The sequence below is a fragment of the Amphimedon queenslandica genome, unplaced genomic scaffold (genome assembly GCF_000090795.2).
Source record: "Amphimedon queenslandica unplaced genomic scaffold, v1.1 AMPQUscaffold_13376, whole genome shotgun sequence".
NCBI classification, from domain to species: domain Eukaryota; kingdom Metazoa; phylum Porifera; class Demospongiae; order Haplosclerida; family Niphatidae; genus Amphimedon; species Amphimedon queenslandica.
This window is the reverse complement of record NW_003546388.1, coordinates 18,440-30,748: the sequence shown is the minus strand read 5'-3', so window position 1 is coordinate 30,748 and position 12,309 is coordinate 18,440. Positions and strand designations below refer to the sequence as shown.

The following is a 12,309-nucleotide window of genomic DNA, read 5'->3' as shown; positions in this document are numbered from 1 at the left end:
CTATTCATTTAGAGTGAGTTTAAGGCTAAAGCTGGACTGAGTTGTCATTGTCAGCTGCTATAATTTCATAATTGAAAATCATTGGCATAGTTGTTATATTATCAAGATAAGTAATTACAATGATAAGCATTAGATTTCTGAATATTTGTGATGGTAATAGTAATGATATTCATCCTGCATTTTTGTTTTTGTATTACTTGCAATTTTGTTGTTAAGTGTAATCATTTAGGTGTTAGTTGTGAAAAAAGGAAGTAGGAAAAGAAAAAGTATATTTATCTGGGTCAAAAAATTAAAAAAAGCATGTAAAAAAGTATGAAATTAGAAAACAACTTGAAGGCAAAAATAGATCAAATGCCAGAGCATACTATATAAGGCAATGTAACAGGGTGAAAAGCAAAGCAAAAATTGCATATAAAATCAGTAAAAAACAAGTAAATAAAAAATATTTCTATTAAATAAGAAAAAGTAGGGTTGTCAAAAAATAAAAGAAACAATGGGGTTGAGTTCAACCATAATTATAATTAATAGTTCAATTAATAACAATAAACTTTAAGTAATAAAAAAAATTTATGCATGAAAATAATACAAATATTTCAAACCCTACTTTGCAGAAAATGATAACGTGGCGAGCCCATGCAATTACAATTTTTAAGAAGTATATTAATAATTATTTTAAATTTTCAATATTGTACTGAATCACAAAATTCAAAGAATGCATTACCCTATCCATAGTTTAGATTTTTTTATTGTGATGACAGTAATTATTCCATCAATACTAGCTGAAAAGTCTTATTCATATTTATCACATTAATTAATTTACATCATGATATTGTAGTGGAGCAATCAGTAGGTACAGAGGCATAATTATTATTAAAATTCTATTTACATTGTAGTCTTCCTGTTACCATTTTCTGCAAAGTAGTGTTTGAAATTTTTGTATTATTTTCATTAATAAATTATTTTTTTATTAATTAAAGTTTATTGCTATTAATTGAACTATTATTATTATGGTTGAACTCAACCCCCTTGTTTCTTTTAATTTTTGGCAACCCTACTTTTTTTATTAAATAGAAATTTTTTTATTTACTTGTTTCCATACTTTTTATTAAATATTATTAATTAATAATCCTTTTTATTGATAATTATAATTTTTGCCTTAGGTACCAGTTCATTAATGGAAGAAAAGAATTTTGAAATAAGAACCATAAGAAGACTTACCGCATTACACAAACAGTTTCTTAATTTTTGAATCATTAATTATATTCATAGCCTAACTCATAATTATTAATCATTAGTTGTCATTATTAAGATCTATGTGCGGTTCTGAAACTATATTCAGCTTCAGTTGCCACTTTCCCGCTCACAGCTCTCAAACTTTTCTGAAGTTTTGCTTTGCAAACTAAGTTTTGTGAAGAAGCAGCATGTCAGTTCAGTTACAAACTTACATTAGCTATTATTATGTTTTCTTATAGTTTATGGATTATGATGAGCATCATGGAGTTCCTCCTCTTCCTCCACCACCACCAGTAGTTGGAGGGCCTCCACCACCACCTCCAGCCGGAGGCCCGCCACCACCACCACGACCACCAGATGATGGTCTTCCTCCACTACCAGTTCCTCCGCCACCTCCAGTAGCTGGAGGTCCTCCACTAGTTGCTGATGGTCTTCCACCAGAGGCTGGAGGTCCTCCACCTCTGGCTGGAGGACTGCCACCAGTAGCTGAAGGTTCTCCACTGATGGCTGGAGGTCCACCACCAGTGGATGGAGGTCCTCTGCCACTTTGCCCTGCTGCTCCAGCACTCCATTTAGCTGGAGCTGGAGGTCCTCTTGATATTGCTGCTCTGCAAAGGCAGAGGCAGCTATCATATGGCAGTTACGCCAAATCAATCGAGAAATTGTAAGATTATTTTAGTTATGATCTGCAGTTTATATAGACACCAATAAACCACCTTTCTACTCCATTTTCCTGTAGTACAACAATCTTCTGAGAGCCAGGCCAAGAGGCAGGGGCAGGGCAGATGCAGGAGGAACAGCAACAATACCACAAAAAAGAACTATAACTTTTATTAGATTATTATATAATATGGACATGTAAAAAATTAACTTTTCTTAAATTTAAAACTAATGATTAGAGTCAAATATTTTTAAGCGTTAAGCCAAAACAGAAATTATAATAGCAATGCTTAAAATTAGTATTTGTTCAAGAACGCAAAACAATTCAATACTTGAGCTTCAATCTTCCTATAATACAAATACATGTGATATACATTACTTAATTATATTAACGAGAAAAGAAAAGACATACCATGGCCATAGTTAATCAGATAATCAATATTAATAATCAAAAAGAATTATAGCCTTGGATCATGATCTATCACACAATATTATAAAACTGTGGAATCACACAATATTTTATCTTACTATGTATTCAATTGCTAAGACTAAGACGATATGAAACCTGTTCAGCTGGAAACTGGCACCTCATCCAGTGTGAAAGCACCACTGATCAAAGAGCTACAACAAAACATAATGTTACCACGATGATTATTTATTAGAAATTAATTTAGTCAACACAAAACGAAATCAGACAATAGCCTTAGACATTTACCAAGCTATAAAAGTATTACATTACACCGTATTGCAAAATCATTAAATCATTTGCACTTGAAAATAGCTTAAAGCAAAGTAAGAAAGAAACATCATCAATAGCAAGCAATGTAAACACAGAGGCTATATATGCTATAATAAATATGTACATGTATATGCATGATGTAACTTATGTTTGTCACAAACTTACATTACAAACCACTATAAAGATACATCTGCTCACAAAGATGAATAGGCCTTCACCTTTTAAATCTCTTTCCAAGTCCGACCTTATTCTCACCACACTTAAGTCCTTGTGTAAAATATGTATCTGTGTAAAATATGAATGTGAAATTATACATGTACTAACAAATTGACAGTAGCGTACATGCACTTAACAACAATTAATATAGATATAAGACATGTATAGCTCCACAATGCATATTAAGTTATGATTGACTCATACAAGTGTATGTACATACACTGTACATGTAATTTATACATACACCGTTCAATTTGATGACACATGCCATCCTAAATTAAGTTTCTTTTACGAGACCTGCATTGTGCAAACACACATTAACCCTTTAACACCGATAGACGTACTTGTACATCAATAACATGAGGGGGTGTAGTATAATTGTTATTTTCTTTTTTATTTATGGAAATATAACATTCTAGAAGGTTCTCCTTTCATCTCTCTAACATATATAACATTGTCAAAGACTAAAAACAGAGTAAATAGGTAGAAAAGTCCAGTAGCGTGACCCAAACTGTTCAAAATGATCAGCGGCCGAGGTAAGTCACCTAAAAAATGACACAACAACAAAAGACAGAATGTTTAGACTTACCTTTGGCTTGTGAAATCCGAAATCCTCTAGAAGTGAGTAAAAAAGGCGAGCGACTCGAGAGAGCTGCTTTGCCTAACATTTCAATGGAGAAAAGCGGTAGGTGTGGCCACATTTTGCTTAGCAACGGCTTAGCAACCATGGCTTCTCGACCAGTCACAGTGGTGTTTCTACTCGTAGCATCTTCTCCACTGACTTCTGCCTCTTCATTCTTTCATATCCTGCCTACTAGGTCCTGCTTTACATGATACAACTCTCTCTTTCCCTTCGCCAAGTCCGTGTATTTGAGAAAATCGGTGAGTATCTTTGCAATAGACGCTGCATTGCTTTATGCCGCTTCATTTACTATTATACTTCTATCTAAGGATGAACATCCCATAAAGGCTGCTAGCAAGTTTCAAGTCTCGCAGGACAAAATCTTGAGAGATATGAATTGCTCAACTAGTACCACCAGAAAATTATTTTTATTCCAAAATTAATTTCGGTGTTAAAGGGTTAATAGACCACATGAATACATTCCAATGTGCATGCAGACAATTATTTTTGTATTGTTAATGAGAACATGCATACACACAACAAAAAATACATTGGCAAGTATTCATTTATATTGAGTAAAGAAAGTACTTACTGTGGCCATAATTAATGATATAGTCATCAAACCATAAAGTATGTAGCCTAGAATCATAACCTATACCAAAATACATAAGACATCTCACAATAATCTGCATCTTACTACATATTCCATTGCTAAGACTATATACAGTAATATAAAACCTATACATACATGTATGTAAACTGGCACCTCCTACCGCGTGATACAACTACTAATCAAGCAGCTGCAACAAAACATTAAGTTACGTTTAATAAATAAATTAATTTAGTTACAACAATCTAAAAACAGATTTGCCTTTCATTACATTGAACATTCCAATATCAAGCAAAGGTATTGCTGAATCAGCAAATCTTCCCAGCTATAATTACCTGTAAAGCATAGTAATAGAAACATATCAAAAGGAAGCAATGTAAACTCACAGGCTAATAATAATAATAGCACTTACCAATCACATCAAACCTCACTCTCTATAACCACATTGTAGTCCTTGGGCTAAGCAAGTACCTGTAAAAAGTATGAATGAGACATAGTAACTAATAATGATAATGGTAGCATCTACAATGTTTCTGATTAGATCATACATGTATGTGCATGCATGTATTTTAGACATAATATTGCTTACTAATGCTATCCTCAGTTAAGATACTTTCATGACTTGCTTAATATAAAATAACATTTTGTACATGAAGAATTTCCAATGTGCAAACAATGTTTTTTGTTAATGACAACATGCACATGTTACAACAATCATCAATAAAAGATGCGCAACATTAGCTTGCAAGCATTTATTATGCGCACAGCATTGATGGCAACATCAGCAACATCAGCCGGCAAGCATTAACTTAATAATGCGCACAGCATTGATGACAGCATTATGTGCAACATCAGCTGGCAAGCATTTACATATATGTAATGTGCACAGCATTGATGGCAGCATTAACATGCATGATGATCATTATTTATTACATGTACAGAATCACTGCTTGAATAATACTAAATGTATAATAACAAATTTTAATGTTACTCAATTTTTTTTGTCAGGACTTCAAAATTTTGCAGCAGCGCCCAGATCCATAAGCACCTGTTATTTGTAATAAACATGTAGTACAAGCCACAAACAAGATCCAAATTTGATAATGACAGCTTCCTCCCTTCCTAACCTTCTGTCCTACATAAATGATAGTCACACAAATTTGAATCAATGCTTAACTCTAATAAACAGTAAACCTCTTTCACACCCTTTCCCTGTCCATTTCAGCAACAAGTAATCAATATTCACTGTTATGCATATACATTGATTAATCTCACTTCCTGAATTGAGTTAGATCTCTTCATACTAAGCAATACTGGGTGGATATGCACCAATGGTTTTCACACACACTCACATCATTCACATTGCACATGCAGTGAAATACAAGTCACATTAAACAACGAATGTTTTTAAGATGATGGACCTCCCCCCATACAACATACCCACTTCCATCAACAATCAATGCTTAAAAAAAATTAGACTTAACTGCTTGGAAATGATTAGTACCAACATACTTCAAATACAAAGCAGGTGTAATAGTATCACAAGGAATGCCATATAAAGTTTGGGTTCCATATCTAGCCCAGCCAACAAAAGTAGCAGTTAGTGAATATGAATATACGGTTGTACCTAATATTGCAGTTAGTGTAATAATCTCTGTGTCAGTGGCCCACACATAATTTCTATACATTTGGATTTATTTATGTAATCATATATGCTTGAATATCTGGTTGCACTTAATGTACTATTAAACAATTCTTCTTCAAAGTTTGGCATATTACTAATAATTGCTTTACGTAATTCGTAATGCTGAGAAATGGACCCAGTGATGAGATATGAAAGGGCATAAAATAAACAGTTCCCATCACCAGGGACATCAAGAATACTATTAGGAACTCTTTCATCTGACAATGGTGTTGTTGGACTACCAGGTAAGATTCCAGAAGCTGTGACAAATTTGAGATTTAAAATCTCACACCACCTTCTTTGATATTCATCATTACCAGGGTAATAATCATAATCCCATTGTCTCCTCGCAATATCTGGGTTGGGAGGCTCTTCATAAGTAAAGATGACATCATTATCTTTTTTTGGATTACTTGTCTTTAATTTAATGCTTGAGAGTTTTATAAATACAATCAGACTACTACTACAATGGTCATTTTTTACAACACATTTGGTTTTATCTTTTGGTTTACATTTAATGTTTGAGAGTTTTATAGATACAATGAGACTTCTATAACTATTGTCATCTTTGACACTAAATTTGGTTTTTAGGTCTTTCAAATTAATTGAAACAATTTATCATTGTTTTTTGAGCGAGGCAATACCAAAGCACTATTGTCAGAACTACTGTCTATATCAACTTTTCTTTCTTGGGGGCAAGGCTTATTTAACGCATTATTGTCACAAATTTTAGTCTTTTTGGGATATCGGACTTTTGTAAATCAGTACTCTTACATTTATTGCTACTAACCGTACTGTTAATAGTACTTTGGACATGACTTACAGACACCTTGGCATTCTTACAACAAGGTTCACCATCATCAGTTATACCAGTCACTTGAATCTTTCTCTTCTTTCCTTTACTTTTCTTGATTTGAGGTATATCATTCCGAAATTTACTTCTGAGGCAGTTAAGTTCGTTAATGCACGGATTACTAACTTTAACAGAGAGAGGATCAAATGATAATAAATGTAATCCATTTAATGTGTGTACACAAGACAATGCAACATATGCCATACCATCACCAAAAACATCAGTAGATAAATCAATAATGGCTGTATCTAGTGAGAGGCCCTGACATTTATGTATGGTAATAGCATAAGAAAGTATAAAGGAAACTCTTTTCTATGTATATACAAATTCTTAGATAGCATAAATCTAGAAGTAACCCTTTCTATGTCACAAGGTACATCAATATGATCATATTTGATTGATATACGTGTAGCATAAATACCCATTACTGTACCAATGGCACCATTAACTAATCCTACAGTCATCAATATTACATCTTAGCATTACTCTACAGCCTACTGCTAAAGACAATACAGTTTCTAAACCAGCTGTTTTGCTTGGTTGATCTTTTAGTTTCTCTAATTTTTTTCTTGCTTTTTATCAAATTTTGCTGTGCTGCCACTTTCATCACAACATTAACAATTGCCAATTCTATTTTCTCAGTTTCTAGACCTAACATTAATTCATTGACAGGCGTCTACTTTAGAAAATAGGCAAATTGGAGGATTTTTTCCTTCACTTTCCAATTCCTTATATTTTTCTTGTATTGAAACTTTAAATACGCGACTCTTAAGCGTATCAATAGTTTCATCAGTCAGACAGCCATGTCTAACAGAATCAAGCATCTTAAAGAAGGTTTCGTCTCCTTTTTGTCGCTCAATGATTGTTAGTTCATCATATTCTACTGTTTCTTTCCATTTGTTAACTGCATTTGCTGCTACAAGTCTAGTTTTTACTAGTTTGTTGCTAATTTTTTTAAATACTGGTCTACCATTAACTGGTGGCAATTGTAAGTGGTCACCTACAAATAAAATATTTTTGCATCCAAACCATTCATCAGTTCCAAATATATTTTCTAAGTGCATGTGTAAGTATGCTAGATTTAGATTGGATACCATAGATACCATGTCTACTATTATAATTTTCAAATTTTTAAGTGTCATTTTTATTTTTTTCTGAGCTTCTTTATTCAAAGCCCAATATCCAGCTGTCTTTCCCTCATGCTCTATTGGTAGCTGAAATAATCTATGTATTGTTAGTCCTCCTACATTAAATGCAGCTTTACCTGTTGGTGCTACTATAGCACACATAATTTCACCACTTTTTGGATGCCATATGTCATCCACTAGGCATTTTATTGCCTCTATCTTAAACGACCTACCAGTTCCACCTACACCACTAATAAGCATCCTTAGCGGTTCGATATTATCTAATCTAAGTAGTCTTGAAGACTCATTCTCTAATAAGTCTTCACATTCTTTTTGACTTATAAGATGACTCTTAATTTTATCAAAAATTCTTTTTTGATTTACATTAAGCATTGCCTCTCTTTGCTCTAATGTTCAATTAGGTACATTTATAGGCATGTGAACAATATCAGCTACTGCTTCCATTATTTCACCTAGTAATTGAGGCTCATCATCTTCCTTGTTATCAGGAAGTTCTTCTTCAGTAAAACCGGCTTTATTTCTTGCATCGACTATTTTCTTTCAATTACGTTCAGCTTCTAATAATTTCTGTAGTTTGTTGAAATGATTTTCAATGCCACGTATAGATGCTTCTCTGTCACGCCTAAAAGCTTCTTCCATTGTTTCTCCTTCTATTACAAGTGTGCTCTCGTCTCTAAAAGGCATATTAGCGAGTAATAAAAATCGTCTCTTTCCGCTTCTTGCATAGGATTAAATTTCCTATGGTTTGGAAGGACTGGCTTTGATCGAAGTTTGTATTCTCTTTCTCAATTTTCTCCTACTTTATTAAATTTGTAATTAGCAACAAATTCGTTAAGAGATACATCTTCCATGTTATTTGGTTCTGTTGGATAAAAGTCTTCAATTATGCTAGGATTAAAAATGTCTTTAGAAGATCGATCCATTTTAGTTAAATATGAATAGTTTTTGATTTTTCTGCTCCTCTTAAGAGGCAAGTACACATTAACGTACTGTATGGTTACTGATTTCATGTATAAACTTTCACCGAGAAGAAGATCGCTAGCTTCAATATAGTCCTACTTTAGCTGGAAGTAATTTTTGGCCGATTTTCCAAAGCCTGCTGTATATGTTGTTACAGCTGCTGACTTCATCCCATAAGTCCAGTGCATGACTCTTTTCTGCTTTAGTGACATATCCAGTTACATACTCTGTTAAGGAAAGACTCCTCTCTGCAACGTGTTGCAAGTCCATATTTGCACGCCACAATTTCAACAGTAAAGGATTGTAGTCGTTGACTGGAACTTCTTTTTCATCTCGATTGAGATAGTATATTTTATTGCATGATTTCAAGCTATTTTCAACATCATTCATGCAAATACTATCTCGTACTGGTCTAGGAAAATCAAATCGGCATCTAGATACATAGGTCTTGCCAACTTTAATAGTTTGCTTGCAGTATTTGCTGCACTTGTGCATTTAGTATTTTGTTACCAAGAAATTTAAATCAGGTGACATATTACTATCTGGTATATGACACGTTATCCTATCTTGTATGAAAAAACAGACTTCTTCTGGACAATCAATACCAACAACAAGAGCATTTTCAATCCATAGGAGTATGTGATAATGGGGCACTCCACGCATTTGGTATTCTTTTTTAACATAATATTGCTCTACTTTGCCTAAAACACCTCTCTGGAGAATGACTATATTAAAGAAATGCTTAAACTTGTATGGAAATTGTCGCGATACTGAAACAGGGTCCTCAGTACATAATCTAGAAATACTATATGATTGTGGTGCATTATTCACTTTTCTTTAATAGTGCGCTATATCAGCTGAATTGTATTCAGCACAACTTAATGTTAGGAAAAGTGTTGGTGAGCCATACTCAGCAATCATTGCTTTGACTTCACCTTTCACACGGAACCAATATTGATTATTGCCTTGTATTGGAGCCAACATGGTACTTAAATTGCCCTCAAATTCTTCATCTAAAACATTTATTTTTTCTAATATTTCAGCAACAGTTTGACCAACGTTCCCTCTTGTTTTTTTTAATAAATTATATATGCCAGTTTTTAAGGCCTTGTTAATTTTTAATCCGTAATAGTGCAGACAATATGAATGATTTCTACGAAATTGGAAATTGTTGTTTATAAGTCTTGATTTTATGTATTCACTAAATGATAAAGTCTGTGCAGGATAGCTTTGTCTGGGATGATGCTCTCCATATTGTCCAGTTGGAAATAAAGTAGAAAAGCATAACAAATCATGATGCTCTTGCCTATTGTGAATAGGCGCTTCTTTAACATTCATTAATTTATATTGACTGATATCAGAACCAGTTACAATTTTACTGTCAAGATTTCTAATTGTATATGCCAAAAGGCCTTCTGAATCTTGATCATTTGCTTTTTCAAGCATTTTACAAGTAGTATTGCTTATTACTTGTATAACATTTTAAAAGATTCGTCAATTGAATCATTGTCTACGTTTCTATAAAGCCAACTTATTTCTTTTAATTTTCTTAATGCTGCTTTAATTTTATTTACAATAACTAAACTACGCCAGACATTATTTGATTTAGTAGGCTGTCCATTAATAATAATATAAAGTTTTGGACTAGGCAAATGATTGGAATCTATACCTACCTCATTTAAAGTTTCCATGGTTTTTCCTAATGGTAACACATAGCACCTTTAAGTGCCTTCAAAGAATTATAGGCAGGCACTTTTAAGGTGTGTGTCCCTAGCCTAACAATTGTCTGAAAACACTTGGCCCTCTGTATTAACTGGCAACTTAAAGGATCAAAATTTTCAATTCTTTGGGTAGTGGCTGACACTTTTACCCATTGAGCACACAACATGCTGGAACTTCATTTTTCCTAATAATAGGTTTACAATGATTACAAATATACGTAACTTTATTTAATGCCGTAGGATCATTCTCTCTAATGTAATGTAATAGGATATTCAAAAAATAGCTATTTAAATTTTTAGCTTCAGTGACAGACTTTTTTCTTTAAAGCCTCTCACAGCTACAACATGCATTAACTGCCTGATCAGACAAAGCTTTCTTAAATTCATCAATAGCATCTGAATACTGAAAATAAAGTACAGTATCTAAGTTTGGTATTCTAAATTGGGTCTTCTTCTTCACCATCATTAATAGCATAACACACATTCTCAAATTCAGTCTCATGGGCTTCATTTTTAAATCTATCAATTGTGTTACATCACCATCAGCAAGGGAAGAGTCAATAATATCTATTGTTAAATGGGCATTTTTAGCAACATAAGTGTTTTAAAAGGCGTCTCAACAATGGATAATGAACAGATGCATTGCGTAAAATATGCAGCATACTTTTACAATCAGTATTATCACTACTACACACAATAGGATGGCCTATCTTTTCACATACAATTTCTGAATATTTAAAGTATTTTTCAAAGCCATTTTTATCCTTTTTAACAATTACTGTTACATTAGGATTATCACAGAAATCATGTTCATGCACTTAATCTATTTCTTCTACATGCTGGGATCTTGTTATTATAATGATTATTAGGACAATTGTCGCATCTAAATGCTTCCTCAAATCTTTAATGGGTTCATCAAAATAACTTCTAACTTCAATAATAGAACTAACATCACTTTCTAATAAAGGCTTGCACCTATCTGTACATTGCCATTTGAGGGTTGGCTTTCTCTTATTGGTATACAATCTATTATTATCAAAATTGTCATCTTAAGAATCACTATCATCGTTACATTCTCTACTATTTCAATGCATGATACATCAACAATCCCTGCTACATAACAGCTTCCATTTGCATCAACAGGGATTGCAATTGGACTATCTAATTGGCTATCAGAGTTATCATTAGGATACAAATATGCTGATTCATAAAAATAAGGCTCACTATTCTTTGTGTGACATTGTTCACCAAAATCACTAAAGCTATTTAACTTCAATTTCCTAATGCTATTTGCTGCACGTGTCAATATGCCTAATTTGTGGGATCTGTTTTTCAAAACTGATTCTAACAATATACTTGATGCAGCATTACATTTACTGTCATATGATGTGTTTTCAAAATCTACACCTTTCATACATGATGGCAATAAATCATCAACTATTTCAGGGCTGTAATATAATTCTTCAACAATTTTCGTAAAATAATATTCCTTTGCTTCACAATTTGGTGCAGGTAATGAGTAATTAGAATGTAATCTATACAATATGTGACCATAATCACGATCATAATCTTTATTTAGACGTCTCTTATCTTCCATATTTAGTGCTATCTTTAACTTATCCATTTCATTATCAGTGAATTTAAATTTTAAATATTTATCTTTTGTAACATGTAATATTGGATCTCTGTTTTCATAATACCTTTTCAAGGAGTTCTGTATTTTTGGGTTAGGATTTTGTTAATAGCGTTCCTTTGATTTACTTATTGTGGGTTCGGATTCTTTTGATAATGATCTGTTGATTGTTGCTGCTTAGGTTTTGGAATATTTTGATATTGATCTCTAGAGTTTCTTTCTTTGGCTGT

General features: G+C 33.0%; 1 protein-coding gene and 1 long non-coding RNA gene across 2 annotated transcripts in view; one reads left to right on the top strand and one right to left on the bottom strand.

Moving 5' to 3' along the window:
• The window catches only part of LOC109582558 (formin-A-like), a 3,727-nt gene extending 1,826 nt beyond the window's left edge, over positions 1-1,901 (top strand). The window contains exon 2 of the mRNA XM_019997295.1: positions 1,558-1,901. Coding sequence (XP_019852854.1) covers positions 1,558-1,901 — 344 coding nt within the window. The remainder of the gene's footprint in view (positions 1-1,557) is intronic.
• Positions 1,902-2,183: 282 nt separating this feature from the next.
• Positions 2,184-2,871, bottom strand: LOC109582559 (uncharacterized). Its single transcript, XR_002185152.1, has 4 exons — positions 2,851-2,871; positions 2,422-2,514; positions 2,306-2,371; positions 2,184-2,241 (listed from the first exon to the last, which is right to left on the bottom strand). It is a non-coding gene; the product is annotated as an uncharacterized LOC109582559 (long non-coding RNA).
• Between the last annotated feature and the right edge of the window lie 9,438 nt (positions 2,872-12,309).